The sequence below is a fragment of the Sinohyriopsis cumingii genome, chromosome 18 (assembly GCF_028554795.1).
Source record: "Sinohyriopsis cumingii isolate HCF-2022 chromosome 18, ASM2855479v2, whole genome shotgun sequence".
Taxonomy (NCBI): Eukaryota; Metazoa; Mollusca; class Bivalvia; order Unionida; family Unionidae; genus Sinohyriopsis; species Sinohyriopsis cumingii.
In genome coordinates, this window is record NC_142978.1 from 67,665,341 (window position 1) to 67,684,952 (window position 19,612).

At 33.5% G+C, this 19,612-nt stretch overlaps 1 protein-coding gene across 2 annotated transcripts in view; it reads right to left on the reverse strand.

Moving 5' to 3' along the window:
• Positions 1-19,612, reverse strand: part of LOC149776850 (MAP kinase-activated protein kinase 5-like) — a 58,141-nt gene that overhangs the window by 30,679 nt on the left and 7,850 nt on the right. Inside the window, exons 5-9 of one of the 2 annotated variants that reach the window (XM_089941579.1) lie at positions 18,037-18,126; positions 13,663-13,758; positions 12,716-12,793; positions 7,999-8,186; positions 731-845 (exon numbers count right to left, since the gene is read on the reverse strand). In XM_089941579.1, coding sequence (XP_089797705.1) covers positions 731-845; positions 7,999-8,186; positions 12,716-12,793; positions 13,663-13,758; positions 18,037-18,126 — 567 coding nt within the window. The remainder of the gene's footprint in view (positions 1-730; positions 846-7,998; positions 8,187-12,715; positions 12,794-13,662; positions 13,759-18,036; positions 18,127-19,612) is intronic. The other variant, XM_089941580.1, reaches the window with a different exon arrangement.

Genomic DNA, 19,612 nt, shown 5'->3' on the forward strand with positions numbered 1-19,612 from the left:
ACCTAGTACAGTTTCTGAAGCCCAGTTTCATGGTTCAAGTTGAAAAAGTTGTTGTTGTTGTAATTTTTTAAACACTCATCTTCTCAGTATAATTTATAAAAGAAAAATCAATTCAAGATCAAAGATAAATTAAGGACCATATTATTAATATTTATTTGTCTGAAATTTCTGAGATGAGAGTGAGATTTATTTATTTTACCTGTTCACATTTTTATCACTGCAAAAGCTTTATTCAGGACAGTTTGGACACTGTATATTCCCCTTACCACAATAATCTTACCAGTGTTCTTTTAATGCTGGTATTTGCTTAAACCTCATTTAAAGTTTACACTGAATTTTTCAGTGTAAACCCAATTTCTAATGCTCCTTTCAAAGGGTGAGCAAATTTTCAATACATGTTTTGTTGTTCTGAAGTTGTGTCAGTGTTAACAATATCCCATTTTGATGCTAATTTTTTTTTACTAAGTTATACAAGGGAAATAATCCATCACTATGCTTTGGTGTTTGAGAGGGAGATAACACCTGAGGACAGACGTTTGCATCAGAAAAGTGGATTTATTCCCCTTCAAGACATCAAACACATGGTAAGGTTTCATGTTGACACAAAATTCTGATCTCAAAGGTGGAATCTTTCTATCCTATAACAATAATACCTATAAATGATTCTATTAATTCCACATGGCTTTCTCACAGGGGAATATAGTAATGATACATAACTGATGTTCTATACCTTATCAGAGAAAACAGCTGGTGAACTGAGCTGCGTATCAGGAGCATTATTCAGCCAAATGTGGGACAGAAGTTCATACACTGTCATTCTACAAGAAGGATCTGTGTGCAAAAGGCTGGAAAGTATAAGACTGAAAAATATATCTTGACTGACAGAACCAAATATAACTAAAAATAAAGAAAAATTGGTTAATACACTGATTCATGTCAAATGACTGAAAAAATAAAACACATTTTTACACATACCCTACCCATATAGACAGATTTTCCTGCAGAATGCCCATGCAAAACATCTTTATCCAACATCTTGTACATGGCTGCTATTCTACCTCACATATGACTTATCCTACCTTACATATTACTGTTATACTACCTCACATATGACTATTATACTACCTCACAAATGACTGTTATATTACCTCACATATGACTGTTATCCTACCTCACATGACCATTATCCTGCCTCACAAATGACTGTTATTCTACCTCACATGACTGTTATACTACCTCACAAATGACTTATACTACCTCACATATGACTATTATCCTACCTCACATATTACTGTTATACTACCTCACATATGACTATTATACTACCTCACAAATGACTGTTATACTACCTCACATATGATTGTTATCCTACCTCACAAATGAAATATCCTACCTCACATATGACTTTCATCCAACCTCACAAAGGACTGCTATATTACCTCACATAATTGTTATCCTACATCACATGACTGTTATCCTACCTCACATATGACTATTGTACTACCTCACAAATGACTGTTAAACTACCACACATATAACTGTTAAACTACCTCATATATGACTGTTATCCTACCTCAAATATGATTTTATCCTACCTCACATGACTGTTATCCTACCTCATCTATGACTGTTACACTACCTCACATATAACTGTTATCCTACCTCATATGAGAATAAAATTACATTTTGACTGACATAACACTACTCTGACTTGTATTATGGAAATTCATATACAAATGTCTAGGGTCATTTGACTCAGCTGACCAATCTTTAATTATTCTAATTAATTCTTATACCACAAATATGTGCATGTGCTGTATATGGTGGGGTGGGGGTAAACCATTTACTGCACATTAGTCTGGAGGCTGAATTTTGAATCTGTACAAAATTTAACCATCAAATCAACAATTTGGGATTCATTACACATTTACTTTTTAAACAATAATTTTCTTTCTATTGGGTAATTAGATGTAAACACGGGATGGGTATGCTTTAATCAAGCATGCAAGGGATAAAATATTAAGTTACCATGACAACCAAATCCTTCCTATAATTTGTAAATGTGATCACAAATTTATATTCTTTTTAAATATAGCATTTATAATGAGCATTCTTCTTTCTCACCAAGTCAGCAATTTTCTCAATTTATAGTTGAGAAAACCAAGATTTTCTAATTTTCATTCTTTGTTTGTGCAAGTTCCACCAAATACTGGCATAAGCAGGTGCTTTGTTTTGAATGAATTGACAATATTTGTTGTTTTCTTATGTGCTTTCAATTAGGGAGGAGACTTCTGTTACTGATATTTTCTGTTTGAATATACACAGAACAGCAAGACATAACTTTTAAACTGCTGACATTATTATGCATAAGAAATCTGTAACTTCAATCTGTTATACATATTGCTAAACAATTCATTAGATCATACAATAAAAAGAAAACATATATTTCATCTTGTGAGTGAAAAACCAATTTTTGAAGTTAAATATTTCTTCAATACCTGATCATTATACTTTAGGAGTGCCTGGTTTTTATAAATACCTCAGTCTAAGTTTATTCCTAATCCTGTTCAGATTAGATTGGCAAAAGTGTTTGATCCATGACTATCACTCAGAAGAAAATGACAAGCTTATTTCTATCACTTTATTTCTATTAAAAGTGATGTCCTCAGTTGAGTACATCAGTAAGAATCACATGTATTTATGCCTTTTACAAGATCTGCTTGGTATTTCAATGAAGGATTATTCTATTGCACAGATGCTGAATTGAGTTGACCTGACTGTCTTGAATTTGTCTTCCACGGCACATACATTATGTTACTATAATTAGTATATAAGTAACAGCTGAGCCGATTCTTTTAAAATAGCAGATGTCAAGGTTATTTACTGGCAATCCACATTGTGGGCTTTCACATGGACTGGTGGGCTGTATTTATGGCATACAAGTACATGCCTTAATATTTACTATAAATCAAATTGGCATTTATTCATTTAACCATGTGCTGTATGATATTCTGGGGAAGATTAACCAGTGTGTGCTTAGACATATTAACTATTGTGTGCTTAAATATACTGATGTGTTAGGCATAATCTAAATGCAAAGACATACTAGCAGACACTAGCTTTGTGCTAAAGGCTTAGAGAATACAACAGCAGACACTAGCTTTGTGCTAAAGGTTCAGAGAATACAACAGCAGACACTAGCTTTGTAATAAGGCTTAGAGAATACAACAGCAGACACTGGCTTTATGCTAAAGGCTTAGAGAATACAACAGCAGACACTAGCTTTGTGCTAAAGGCTTAGAGAATACAACAGCAGACACTGGCTTTGTGCTAAAGGCTTAGAGAATAAAATAGCAGACACTAGCTTTGTGCTAAAGGCTTAGAGAATACAACAGCAGACATTAGCTTTGTGCTAAAGGCTTAGAGAATACAACAACAGACACTAGCTTTGTGCTAAAGGCTTAGAGAATACAACAGCAGACACTAGCTTTGTGCTAAAGGCTAAGAGAATACAACAGCAGACACTGGCTTTGTGCTAAAGGCTTAGAGAATAAAATAGCAGACACTAGCTTTGTGCTAAAGGCTTATAGAATACAACAGCAGACACTAGCTTTGTGCTAAATGCTAAGAGAATACAACAGCAGACACTGGCTTTGTGCTAAAGGCTTAGAGAATACGACAGTAGACAACTGCAGAATACAACAGTGGTTAACAAGTATACAATGAACAGCAAATTATACACCCACCCCATGTATAATAACCCTGTTTTGGTGCCAGTAGAAGGGTATGGCTGACCCTGGAGATTACTGACCAATAGGTCTTAATTGCCTCAATCTTTGGTCCAGGTATGTGATCTTCAACAAAGTTTAATGTGCATAAACCATTATTTCCTTATTAGATTGACCATTTCATAACTTCTGACCTTTAAATCCCCAAATCTATTAAACTCAGAGGAAGTCATCCACAAAGTTTGGTGATGGAGCTTACTTTAAAACAAACATTATTCTGAAAAAACCCATTTCATTTTTCTAAGCCACAATGACCCTGTACTTTGACCTTTTGACCCTAAAATCAACAGGCCTCTTCCATACCTTAAGTGCAAGCCTTCCACAAAATTTGGTCAAGGGATGAGGTTATGTCTAAAGTTACCATGCAAAAACCAGTGTCTTCTTTCAGTCACAGTGACCTTGATCTTTGATCACTACATCAATAGGCTTATTTCTTAACCAATATGTACATCATTTACAAACTTTGGTGAAAGTACATGGTCAATAACTGAAATTTTAGTGCAAAAACCATTTTTCTTCTTTCTGTAACTTCAACCTTCAAAACAATCCATATCAGTGAAGCATGAAATACGTGACACATTATCCCACTTTTGTGATGAGGGTATTGTACTCATCAAGACCCATCCCCTCACCATGTTTTGTGATTCTAAGTATAATAGCATGTATACTGGATAAAAAGTTCATAATCAGTAATAATCTAAATGCATGTGAATGAAGGTCATAATGACCTTCTGTTTTATATGGGTGAGGTGCTAATAGAGATATATACCATTATCTTGTTTAATGACTCAAACATGAACTATTAAAACACAATGTTTGAACAAAGGCAGTTAAGCATGAAATATGGGTCACAGTTACCCACTGTTGTAAATAAAGTTGTAGTTTCCATCAAGATGTCAAGCTTCATCACGTTTCATGATTCCAGGTATAACAATATGTATACAGACTTTAAAAACCTATCTGGTCATGAGCTAATGCAGGTCACACTGACTTTATTTCTTGTACAGGTGTGGTACTAATATGGATATACTACAAGCATCAAGTTTAATGATTCAAGCATGAACTCTTAAAAACATAAAATTTGATTTGAAATCAGTTGAAAATGAAATACGGGTCAAATTTACCTTCTTTATGACAAGGGTGTAGTACGTATCAAGATTCATCAGTGTCATAATTCTAGGTATAACTACTCTATGAAGTATAAAAAAATGAGGTGGTTATGAGCTAAATACAAAAACTTAACCAAAGACAGTAAAATGTAGGTCACATTGACCTTCATTTGTTGTCAGGGTGTGGTACTAGGAGATGCATAAAATCATCTAGTTTGATAATTCATGCCTGTGAAATAAATTATACCACAAAATGTAACCAAAGTCAGTTAAGTATGAAATATGGGTTAAAATGAGCTACTTTTGTGATGAGGGTATAGTACTTGTCACAATACATTCCTCAACCATATTTAGGATTCCAGGTATAACAGTATGTATACAGGGTATAGTACTTGTCAAGATGCATTCCTCAACCATATTTAGGATTCCAGGTATAACAGTATGTATACAGGGTATAGTACTTGTCAAGATACATTCCTCAACCTTATTTAGGATTCCAGGTATAACAGTATGTATACAGGGTATAGTACTTGTCAAGATACATTTCTCAACCATATTTAGGATTCCAGGTATAACAGTATGTATACAGGGTATAGTACTTGTCAAGATACATTCCTCAACCATATTTAGGATTCCAGGTATAAGAGTATGTATACAGGGTATAGTACTTGTCAAGATGCATTCCTCAACCATATTTAGGATTCCAGGTATAACAGTATGTATACAGGGTAGAGTACTTGTCAAGATACATTCCTCAACCATATTTAGGATTCCAGGTATAACAGTATGTATACAGGGTATAGTACTTGTCAAGATACATTCCTCAACCATATTTAGGATTCCAGGTATAACAGTATGTATACAGGGTAGAGTACTTGTCAAGATGCATTCCTCAACCATATTTAGGATTCCAGGTATAACAGTATGTATACAGAGTATAGTACTTGTCAAGATACATTCCTCAACCATATTTAGGATTCCAGGTATAACAGTATGTATACAGGGTATAGTACTTGTCAAGATGCATTCCTCAACCATATTTAGGATTCCAGGTATAACAGTATGTATACAGGGTATAGTACTTGTCAAGATACATTCCTCAACCATATTTAGGATTCCAGGTATAAGAGTATGTATACAGGGTATAGTACTTGTCAAGATGCATTCCTCAACCATATTTAGGATTCCAGGTATAACAGTATATATAGAGGTTATAGAAGAACTGAGCTAAATGCAGGGTTAGTAGCATATTTCACTCAAAATTTTCAAGGTTATTTCAAGGTTTTTCAAGGTTCACAATTGTGTTTTTCAAGGTGCATTATTACATTAATTTTAAAGGATGCATAAAAGAAACTGTATGCAAACACACAAGTTTATGCACTATTACTCCATATGAGGAACATTTCTTGCAAATTTATTTTTTTTAAACAAAATAAAACATGAAGTCAATAGTATGATCATTGATATCTTTCCCATTAATATTAAACATCCTACATCTGTGTATTAGAATAATGTAGTCACTGAACAAAGTTCATTTTACTCTGTCTACACTACACTATTTACAAAGTTCAAAATATTTTAGAGTGAATTTTTCAGTTCCTGTAGCTTGTCATTATGCTGTTTTTCATGAGCTCAAAGTTCAGTGATTTTGTCCTATGCACTTTTCTTCAAATTATTTTGATGTCATGATAAAGGAAATTTTCCTATGGATATTTTCTTTCAATGCATAGCCATCAGCAGCAGCTGTCATTGTCTCAATGTCTTTTTCAGTACATTCCTTTCTTCTTCACTCATCCCCATAAAACAACAAAAAAAACAAAGATATTTTTTTGTTATTGCTTTTTTAAAAGCAGCAATAGGATATTTTAAACTATTTTATATTAAATATATTAATATTTCTCTCAGCTTTATTTCTTAGATTTATCATGTTCATTGCAATTATTGTCTGTCCTATTTCCACTCAATCCCAAAACAGAACTGGATTGAACTAATTTCATAATTAAAACTTGAATCTCTGTGTTCACAGACATACCTCTTTTGTCAAAAATGATTTCATGCTGAAGGCTTCTTATTTTAGCGCCAATACAAGAGCTTATTTTTTTTTCAGCTTCATGTGACCGTGGAGCACTCTCCCCCATTGCACACAAATCAATATCCTTCTGTCATAATTTGCATTTTGCAAAGCTCTCATAATCCAAACTTTATATTTTTCTTCATCAAGCCAATGAAGTTGGAATCAGCATCATCCATGTCGAAGCAAATGATTCAAATTTAAACCACTGCTACATCTGGGCTTTGTACAATCAGAAGTTCAAAATGTATGACTGCGCAGTGGCCAGTTGTGGAAATATTTTCGTTCTGCCACAAACTTAGCAAGAGCTTTTTTGTTGTTGTTTTTTCACCCTTTTCTTTTTATTTAATTCTGTAAAATGAAAACTATTTATTAACTCCTTTGGGTTTCAAGAAAATCAAGGTTTTTCAAGGTACCCAGATAATATTTTGAATTTTCAATGTGTTTTCAAGGCCTTGAAGGAACAATTTATTTTTCAAGGCTTTTCAAGGTCCCCTACGGACCCTGTAAATGCAAAACCTTAACAGTTCCATCCATTCTAATGTGATCAAATCATTGTTTTATATAACACACGCACTTAATTCCTGTCATTCACTTACTTAAAACTACATTTTATTGCCCTAAATGAAAGCTCAATATTACAGCATATACCAAAAACAAGTCAACATATTGTTGCTTATGACATTCAAGTCATGCATACTAAGAAAAATCCATATAGGAATTCTCCAGCCGTGCAATGGTAGAAATCAAAGACTGGCTTTAAACAAGTCTTATATGAATGTCAGTAGTTTTAAGTCAGTGAAAGCACAAAATAAAATTTCTTTGATAGTTTAAATCAATTTTGTTAAATATTCCAATGCAAATTTAATTAAGGCAGATTAAAAAAAGGAGACATCCCAAACACGTCAATGTAAGGGGGATGGGTGTGTCTCCAAACTGAGTCATCAGAAAATTACAAATATATGGCTATAAAATATTGCCGTGTCCCCTGCTGAACTTTCTTAAAAATAAATAGCATTCCTAGGTTTACCTTTTAACTACTGACTTAGCTTCCTCTGAGACTTGTTGCCACTCTGTCTCAGGAAATTGGTAGTCGCCTAACAGGATCTTTCTCTTCATTTCCGTCGTTATCTGCCGACTTGGTGTCTCTGAGTAGAAAGGTGGGTAACCACTTAACATGATGTACAATATGACACCCAGGCTCCACATATCACAACTCTGCGGAAAAAGACACGGAAAACAATTAACAATTTTGATAGTACAGCAAACAATCTATGGTTCATCGTTATCTTTCTTCTCACTAGTTAACAGCTGAAAAAAGTCAACATGGCCAAGTGGTCTAAAGCACTCACCTTTGCCAATCACTTCCATTACACCTCATTTGACGTGGGTTCAAAGTCTCTGGCTTGTCCAATGTTGGTATTTGAGAAAACTAGCCAGTAGCTTCCCATGGATTGGTGGTTCTTACAAGAGGTTTCCTGGGTTGTTCATCAACCAAATATGTGTGGATTTTGTGGTTCCTATGAACTAGATTTAAAGACCTACTGAGCAACGATCTCGATCAACAATAACAGTCCTTCCCCAATCAATGAATCTTAGTAAAGACAAAAATATTGAATTTAGCAAAACCATGACAACTGATACAACAAAATGAATTCACTGTATCTAAATGCATCAACATGTTTACTTATCTGTGAAAAAATGATTTACTTCACTATTAATAAATAACTCTACTATATGACTGATATACATGAATGTCTTAACTCTAATAATAGCAAAGATATGTGAAAAAAAGATTTAGTTCCCAATTAACAAGTATCTGTAATATTAGCATTGAAATACACTTCAATTCATATCATGACAATTTATTATTTACCGAATCATTAACTATAAAATTACTGGGCTTATATTTTGTACGTCCAGTCTATTATTTTTTCTGTCTCATTTTAATTGTTACAGGTTCTTGCCTTGTGATGAAATCTCTATGGAAGGGGGTGGGATCTTTAAGAGTTCTGTGCAAAGTCTTTTCATTGTGGAAACCTTTCATGTGAAATTCTTGGTTTAAATGATATTTATTGAATAACAACATCAGTATAAGATACATAACAAGTTTTCTCATACATATATTGATGTTGCAAAGTCAAATATTTTAAGCTCTCACCTGAAATTCTAGAAATCATTAATGATATTATTATTTTTTGTTTTTTCAAAGAAAATTAAAAAGGTTTATTCAGTCCCATTATTGCAGCTGTATAAAACTTTCTTCACATTCTGAAGGTGAAAGAAATCTCACACAGTTTTGCAGACAAGTGTGATAGGCAAGAAATAGTTCATAATACAACAATGCAGTAGGGCATAAGTTTTGAACTAGTTTAAGTAAACACTGGATTGTAGGTCAATATAACCCAGATTTGGTGCACAATGTGCATTCATCCAAGATGCAATCAAACTGCCACATTGGTGGCAATAAGTGGTTAGGCACTGGAATTTAAGCTAACAAATTCTTATGCAATTAGAGGCATAACAATTTAGCAATATTTATCAGCCTTGTGGTACGTACAACACTGCTGAAAAATATCCCAATACATACTGCATATAGAGTGAGACATTATATCAATGTAGCATTACCTCATGAGTGAGACAATACATCAATGTAGCATTACATCATGAGTGAGACAATACATCAATGTAGCATTACATCATGAGTGAGACAATACATCAATGTAGTGCTGCATCATGAGTGAGACATTACATCAATGTAGCATTACATCATGAGTGAGACAATACATCAATGTAGCATTACATCAATGCAGCATTACATCATGAGTGAGACATTACATCAATGTAGCATTGCATCATGAGTGAGACATTACATCAATATAGCATTACATCATGAGTGAGACATTACATCAATGTAGCATTACATCATGAGTGAGATATTACATCAATGTAGCATTACTTCATGAGTGAGATATTACATCAATGCAGCATTACATCATGAGTGAGACATTACATCATGAGACATTACATCAATGTAGCATTACTTCATGAGTGAGACATTACATCAATGTAGCATTACTTCATGAGTGAGACATTACATCAATGTGGCATTACATCATGAGTGAGATATTACATAAATGTAGCATTACATCATGAGTGAGACATTACATCAATGTAGCATTACATCATGAGTGAGGCATTACATCATGAGACATTACATCAATGTAGCATTACATCATGAGTGAGACATTACATCAATGTAGCATTACATCATGAGTGAGACATTATATCAATGTAGCATTACTTTGGTCATTTATCAGGATATACATGAATAAAAGTTGAGAAAAGAGAGAAAACTGATGTCAGCATTTTATGTCTCTTCATAAAGTATTACAGATTTCAACACTGTTCTTTTATCTATTATAATCCACCTGCTTGATATTATTTATCTAACTGTTTCCCCTACTCAGCCTCAGAAACCACCAGTCTCAGTGACAAAACATAATAATTTTTAGTTGGATAAGGTTATGTAAAATGATAAACAAATCACATGCTGAACATTTCTATTTCTTATTACAAATTCAAGTATGGTGGCACTCTACAGTTTTGTATTTTGAAAAAGGTTAGAGTTTCTAAGAAAATTAACTTCCACAGTTTTCCTCAATAGTTATCTTGCTATTTATTAAAAAGAACCTAGCATATCTTAAGTAATGTTAATAGAACTTTTAATTCCCCTTAGCTTGGAATATAACTGATCCGTGTAACATGAGTTTTAAAGTATACAATTTGAATTACTTCAGATGTGCACCTATCAAAAACCTGCTAACTCTACTTGGTCATTTTCACTTCCTGGACTTTTGAAGTAAATTGTAAAAAGAAAAGAGCTGATAATGTTTCTACATTTTATATATTTGGTAATTCATTCATTGCACTTTTAGAAGCTGGTACTCTCTAGTGTGGCAAAATTCATTTTCCCTATTTTAATATCTTCTGAAGAAAGTGTACTTTAGACTAATTCAGGCTGATTTTTCAGGCACATGGGATCAACCATTTTGTTAGTTGTGTGCTTATGTCATGTACAATTTCAACAAGTACAATATGCAAAGAAAATTCAGCTACTGTCAGTATAACAAAGAAACAGAAGCAGGCTAACATTATCTCCCTTGTGCATGTTGCAAATGCAAACAATGTCACCTTACACCTGCCACTTTCTTATTAGTTCATAATATCTGAAGTGTGTCCCCTATGAAAGATTGTTTTGTTTATTTAATATCAATGCATAATGGCAGACAAAATCTTAAATGTAAATCCCACAGTGGCACTTAAGATTCCTGCCTGGAAATAATTTGGGTTTCAGGAGTGAAATAATTACAAAGGTATTGTATGACTAATAACAAAACCATATGTGGGGTCTACAGTATGGTAATGATATATTCAAGTTTACTAGTAACTTTGCTGCAAGCTAATGATGCTAACAAAGTGACATAGACATTACATGCAATGACCAATGGACAAGGAAAGAGTCTGTATCACTTCTAACTATGAATAATACATATTTGGTATACATTCTATCACTTTCTAACAGTATGAATGATACATATATATTTATGTTTTGTATCACTTTCTCACAGTATGAATGACACACATTGTGGTATGTATTGAATTGCCAACCAAGTACAGTGATATGTGTTATATTATAACCTAGCAGGCAAAGTGCAGCTCTGTAGGCATTCATGGAAAGTATATCACCATAGCGAATTTTTGGTGAGTGATACAAAATCTTTCAAAGTGTACCTACAGTTAAACTTTGGTGATAATACATAAAAAGGCAGACAAAAACCAACCCAGACAATGTCTGAAGCAATGCTGAAGAAAGCCAGTAATGTATATCATAAAAAAATACCATGGTTCCTTAGTGGTCAAACCTTTATTCTGATATGTACCAATAATGTAAGTTTAATGTCATCAGGTGTAATATTGTAAGAATAACTAGTACAGATAGATGGATGTACTGATGGATGCACTTTGTGGATACCATATACTGTTTACTATATACATGTACTTCTGAAAACACATTTTAGAGATTTCCAAAATATATAAAACCAAGAAAACCTTGATTTATTTCAAGGAGATTTTCATTTTTTCAACCAAATTTTAGTTTCTGAATCCCTAGTGATGAAGGACCGACATGCATCAAACATATGTCACTTCTTGAAGTGTCAGGATAAATATTACATTACCTTGTCATAAGTATATGGCTTAGAAGTGTCAGGAGAAATAGTACATTACCTTGTCAAAAGTATAAGGCTTAGAAGTGTCAGGATAAATATTGCATTACCTTGTCACAAGTGTATGACTTAGAAGTGTCAGGATAAATACTACCTTACCTTGTCACAAATGTATGGCTTAGAAGTGTCAGGATAAATATTACATTACCTTGTCACAAGTGTATGACTTAGAAGCGTCAGGATAAATACTACATTACCTTGTCATAAGTGTATGGCTTAGAAAATTCAGGATAAATATTGCATTACCTTGTCATAAGTGTTACCTTGTCATAAGTGTATGGCTTAGAAGCGTCAGGATAAGTATTGCATTACCTTGTCATAAGTGTATGGCTTAGAAGTGTCACGATAAATATTACATTAACTTGTCACAAGTATATGGCTTTGACGTGTCAGGATAAATATTACATTACCTTGTCAAAAGTGTATGCCTTAGAAGTGTCAGGATATATATTATATTACCTTGTCATAAGTGTATGGCTTAGAAGTCGGAATCAATCCCTTTTTTATTCTAGTCTGATGCCTATGTGCTTCTAAAATCTGAAATGAATAAGGTACATAAATAAAAATAAAAATGGAAGATAATAATTGCAAACATTATTATAAAAAAATTATTATTGTCATTCAGTTAATCTTTGCTATTTAAGTAGCTGATCCTGTTAAAGATTTTAAAATGTTACACTTTAACAACATAACAAAACAAACATGAAATTACACACACACACACACACACACTGAAAGAAACACCATGTAAAATTCTGAATCCCTAAACAAATGAATATATCAAAATCTTTTCATTACATCAATGTCAGCTGGCTTTACTATCTGCCTCAACAAGTTTCAAGGCTTGCATGGGGTGAAATGTTGTCCATCTAAAAAAAGACTTTGATTTGTTTTATCATGTGAAAAGGCTTCATCCATGGGAATTTCATGGATGCTTAAATAAACAGATTTTCAAATCAATTCATGAAATGCAGTCACATTTCATTCTGTTTTTGGTTATCACTCACCGTTCTGTGTAATGTGTTTTGCATCTGCATTTGCACTTGTTCTGCATTTTGTTTGCATTCATTTGCATTTTGCCTTTGTTTCACTAGTAGAGTTACATGGGTCATGGTCTGTAGAAACTGTCATTGAATCCTTTTTAATACAACCTTATCTACCCCTAGGTAAGAGTCAGCTAGCCTAAGGTTAAATTTGAGATACGTCTGTCTAGCAGGTGACAAAAATGTATCAACTCATATATCTATATTTACCTGTGGTGCTTATCTACCCATATATATATATATATATATATATATATATATATATATATATATATATATATATATATATATATATATATATATATATATATATATATATATATATATACCTGTAGTGCTTATCTACCATATATCTATATTTACCTGTGGTGCAACATAATAAGGAGTGAAGTAAGGAGTCTGAAGATTGCCATCATCAATCTTGGCAAATCCAAAATCTGACAGCTTAATTTGCGCATCCTGAAACAAATAACATCATGTTAAGGTATTTTTATTAAGGGCTATTCCATACTCAAGGTTATAAAAGGGATGAGGGCAAATAATTAATAAAACACTTGGTCAAAGGGTTATGGTAATAACTAGGACTGCTTTGTGTACATCAGTCAAATCAAAACTAAATGGATGGTTTAATCTTCAGTCAAATCAAAACTAAATGGATGGTTTAATCTTCAGTCAAATCAAAACTAAATGGATGGTTTAATCTTCAGTCAAATCAAAACTAAATGGATGGTTTAATCTTCAGTCAAATCAAAACTAAATGGATGGTTTAATCTTCAGTCAAATCAAAACTAAATGGATGGTTTAATCTTCAGTCAAATCAAAACTAAATGGATGGTTTAATCTTCAGTCAAATCAAAACTAAATGGATGGTTTAATCATCAGTCAAATTGAAACTAAATGGATGGTTTAATCATCAGTCAAATCAAAATTAAATGGATGGTTTAATCTTCAGTCAAATCAAAACTAAATGGATGGTTTAATCTTCAGTCAAATCAAAACTAAATGGATGGTTTAATCATCAGTCAAATTGAAATTAAATGGATTGTGGAGTCTTTGAAAAGTGCTGTCTCAGCTCCTTATCATTATATTTGGTAACAGCCCTGACTTAACTTTTATTTAGTTCTTTGTTTTAAATGTAAACTGATTAATGCCAACTGTTTGCTTGTCTTTATTAAACTTCATGCCTAAAGCCTACATTCCTAAATTCAAAATAAACAAAATATATTTTGATTTCAACAAAGTTTGTAATCTATTCTTTCTGACAAGAATGCCATTTAAATGTGTGCATATTTGAGGATTATATTCATTGCATTAAGATGATTATATATCATTGTTGAACTGGATGAAATAACTAGAGTCTGATGCATTAACAAATTAAACTGGTCACTAAATACATTTTCATGATCACTTAATTAAGGAGTATAAACAAGAAAAACATCAGCATCACAGATTCACACACATGTGACATCAATAAAGGTACAAAAAACAATTTTGGAGTAAATATATTTCTTCCATTATATCAGATGCAGAACACCATATCAGGTTTCTTGTACACTTAGTGATACTGATTATAAAAGATGCAGTAGACCATGTCATATTTCCTGTACACTTAGTGATACTGATTATAAAAGATGCTGTAGACCGTGTCATGTTTCCTGTACACTTAGCGATACTGATTATAAAAGATGCTGTAGACCATATCATATTTCCTGTACACTTAGTGATACTGATTATAAAAGATGCAGTAGACCATATCATGTTTCCTGTACACTTAGCGATACTGATTATAAAAGATGCTGTAGACCATGTCGTATTTCCTGTACACTTAGTGATACTGATTATAAAAGATGCAGTAGACCATGTCATGTTTCCTGTACACTTAGTGATACTGATTATAAAAGATGCTGTAGACCGTGTCATGTTTCCTGTACACTTAGTGATACTGATTATAAAAGATGCTGTACACTTTGTCATGTTTCCTGTACACTTAGTGATACTGATTATAAAAGATGCTGTAGACCATGTCATATTTCCTGTACACTTAGTGATACTGATTATAAAAGATACAGAACACCATATCATGTTTCCTGTACACTTAGTGATACTGATTATAAAAGATACAGAACACCATATCATGTTTCCTGTACACTTAGTGATACTGATTATAAAAGATACAGTAGACCATGTCATGTTTCTTGTACACTTAGTGATACTGATTATAAAAGATGCAGAATACCATATCATGTTTCCTGTACACTTAGTGATACTGATTATAAAAGATGCAGAACATCATATCATGTTTCCTGTACACTTATAGTCTGACTCTACATCCCCGTTTGTTTGTACACCCCTACCGATTTAAAAAAACGAGAATGTTTAATGTGATAAAAAGTGCACAGAACTAAGTCAATTGAATCACTGATTTATAATTTCTAACCTGACTGTGACCAGAATGGCACTAATGCTGGCATCCCCTGCACCCTTTCATGCTTAACAGACTTTCCATACTAACACAGCGCCATATTGCATACACTATAGGCCAGTTTATTTCCATCAGACAACATAAAGACGTAGTTCATCATGTTTGGCAACTGCCGGATAATTCCGTAAATTACACAACATTGAGAGTTTGGAATTATATCCCTTTGCATATATGAACGTAGAAACTAAACCACTTGTAAAATCCACATGAAAAGCTAATTTGTAGTTGTCATTATTTTCCTTTGCTTGATTCGACACTCTAAATATCGAAAGCAGATGACTTATGTAACTATGTACATCTGTAGTTGTGATACACCCCTTTGCTGAAAATGGACTTGTCCAGAAACTGGAAATGGATCCAAGCATATCCGTCTATTACACTGAAAACTTACGTTAAGCATGAAACGTACATAAGATGACGGTGTTAGGGCCACTCTACTCACAGTCAGGTTAGAAACTATAAATCAATGAATGAATTCAGGGCTGAGCAAAAAAATCTGAACCACTAGTCCAGGACAAGTGGTTTCAGAAAATTCACTTGTCCCACCTTTCTCTTCACTAGTCCCACCTTACTCTTCACTAGTCCCACCTTACTTTTCACTGGTCCCAAAATGGTAATCACTTGCCGAGATTTGATGAAACATATGTACTTAATCCATAGAAGAAAAAAAAAAACAAAATAATATACAACATAATTATTTCTTAAAAGAATTTAATTTTTCAAAAACATTGGTTGTTATACATTTGGCCTCTTTAGGTTCATGTATATATGTTTTAGCTGGTGGATTTGAAAATATGTCCATGTATATGTCTTCCACCTGCACCAGCACTAAGCCAGCAGTTGATAGCTATGTCTGGGTTAAAGTCCTCAAGCTCTGGTCCATTTGCAGAAATGTTCATTAGCATTTGTAAACTCTTTTGGTTTAAGGAATTCCTTAAAAAAGTCTTGATTAAGTTCATTGAACTAAATCCTTGTTCACACTCAGAAATAGCTACCGCACACTCAGTATCCGTCTTAAGCTTTATCCCTCCATTTTCAAACAAATTTACCTTTGCTGAATCGCCATTATTACCTTCCTTGCGAAAATAATTTAACAACCTCATTTTATCCACAGAGTAACCATCAGATTGCTTGACAACTACTTCTAAAGTGATCATAACATCAATTTTCTCTTTTAAATACAAACTGAAACAGCTCACAGCTCATTAATTAGCGTAATTGTTTCGCTTCAAACACAATATCGCACGTGAAAGTTAATCATCTGTATAATCAATTATAAATTAAAGAATCATTACTGTCATTTAATCAGTTCATAAAGGAAACCAACACTGATGCCGGTAAAGCACCTTTCATTAATTTAATTCCACTGACTCGCTGGATTAAAATCATAGTGAGCCGCTCGTTTTGATCTAGATTGAGTAAAATCATTGCAACAAAACCGCTTACAACACTGCTAATTGATCATACTGGCTTTCTTTTGTTTGACGTGTTTTGATTTGCCGATAATTTGGTTGCTTAGCCCAATATGCAGTCAAGCGGTAACAGGATGTAAATGTATACACGAAGAGAGGTAGAATCAAGTATTCAGTACACCCAGAGGGCATGATTGGCCAAATAAAGGCAGATATAGTGATTAAATCGCGAAAATAAGGAGTAGCCCAACTTTTTTAAAAAGCACTTGTCTTGGACTAGTGACTTGGAAAATTTTACTTGTGTGACTTCAAAAATGACTAGTCCAGGACGTCGGGTTATGGGATTTGCTCAGCCCTGGAATTGACTAAGTTCCTTGCACTTTTTATCACATTAAAGTTTTCCATTATTTAAATTGGTAGGGGGGTACAAACAAATGGGTTTGTATTGTCAGACTATAGTGATACTGATTATAAAAGATGCAGTAGACCATATCAGTTTTCCTGTACACTTAGTGATACTGATTATAAAAGATGCAGAACACCATATCAGGTTTCCTGTTCACTTGGCAATACTGATTATAAAAGATACAGTAGTCCATATCAGGTTTCCTGTACACTTAGTGATACTGATTATAAAAGATGCAGAACACCATATCAGGTTTCCTGTTCACTTAGCAATACTGATTATAAAAGATACAGTAGACCATGTCAGGTTTCCGGTACACTTAGTGATACTGATTATAAAAGATACAGTAGACCATATCAGGTTTCCTGTACACTTAGTGACACTGATTATAAAAAGAAGATTATCTGCCTTTAGGTCTTGTGTATTAAACAGCTTACCTCAGTGTTATCTTTCAAAAGTAGATTTTCTGGCTTTAGGTCCCTATGTGCCACATTTAGATCATGACAGTGCCTAACAGCATCAGCAACCTGAAGAATTCATTCCAAAAATAGCTATATTTTAGTGTTGTTGGCAGGTATAATTATTTTTATATGCAGTTGAGCTTCAAAAATATGTCTTTGTCCATATCAGTAAGACAATCTCTATAGCAACAGAAAAAATGAATCCTTTATGTGCCTGATCAATATAGAAAACCAAAATGACTACCTTCATGTGTGGATCCTCAGGTGGCCAAATGGTCCAAGATGCTTGTGTTTACAAATCAATGACATCTCACCTCTGTCTGTATGAGTTCAAGTCTCAGCTTGGCCATCATGGGTGCATGAGAAAGCTTGCCAGTAGCTTCCTGTTAAGTTGAGGTTCTTCCAAGGATGTTCCCAGGTTCTAATGTCACCCAATATGCAGGCCACCATGTATAGCCTATAATGTGCTGAATAATGCCATCAAACACACACAACCAAACGAAATCATTCATGTGGCTGATCTCTACGGTTAGCCAAATTAACTCCCTTTATGTGACTGTTCAAAGTGTTGATTTTCAAGCAACAGTTTATGAGACTTTGAAAAGAAAAATATGTCATGGTCCTACAAACTGAATACCTTGAATTCCTTAAGAACCAGGGCAAAATAGGTGTTCATCATTAAGTGAGGGAAACCATGTATATCAATGTTTCAATTGCAATATCCAGCAACATGAACCTCAACTGAAACCAGCTACATAAGTGAAATTCAAAAATGGGTTAGAACAATAATAAATTATTATGAATGAATCTTATGACATTCTTTGGCATGTAAACTACTTTAAGTGTGATAAAATTACTTTCAAGACTCTGGTTTATTTTCATGGACTTCTAAAATGTATACTTATATAATATACAATAATTATATATTGCACTTCTTGGAACTTGCAAACTTTAAAGTTCTCATTTAAGAGTGGGGGATGATCCTTATAAATATTTACATCTGTATCTATCTGAGGTATCAGTGAGACTACATCTGTATATATTTGAGGTATCAGTGAAACTACATCTGTATCTATTTGAGGTATCACTAAGACTACATCTGTATCTATTTGAGGTATCAGTGAGACTACATCTGTATCAATTTCAGGTCTCAGTGAGACTACAACTGTATCTATTTGAGGTATCAGTGAGACTACATCTGTATCAATTTCAGGTCTCAATGAGACTACAACTGTATCTATTTGAGGTATCAGTGAGACTACATCTGTATCAATTTCAGGTCTCAGTGAGACTACATCTGTATCTATTTGAGGTATCAGTGAGACTACATCTGTATATATTTGAGGTATCAGTGAGACTACATCTGTATCTATTTGAGGTATCAGTGAGACTACATCTGTATCAGTTTGAGGTATCAGTGAGACTACATCTGTATCTATTTCAGGTCTCAGTGAGACTACAACTGTATCTATTTGAGGTATCAGTGAGACTACATCTGTATCAATTTCAGGTCTCATTGAGACTTAGGCAATTGATCTTTCCAAAAGGCTGT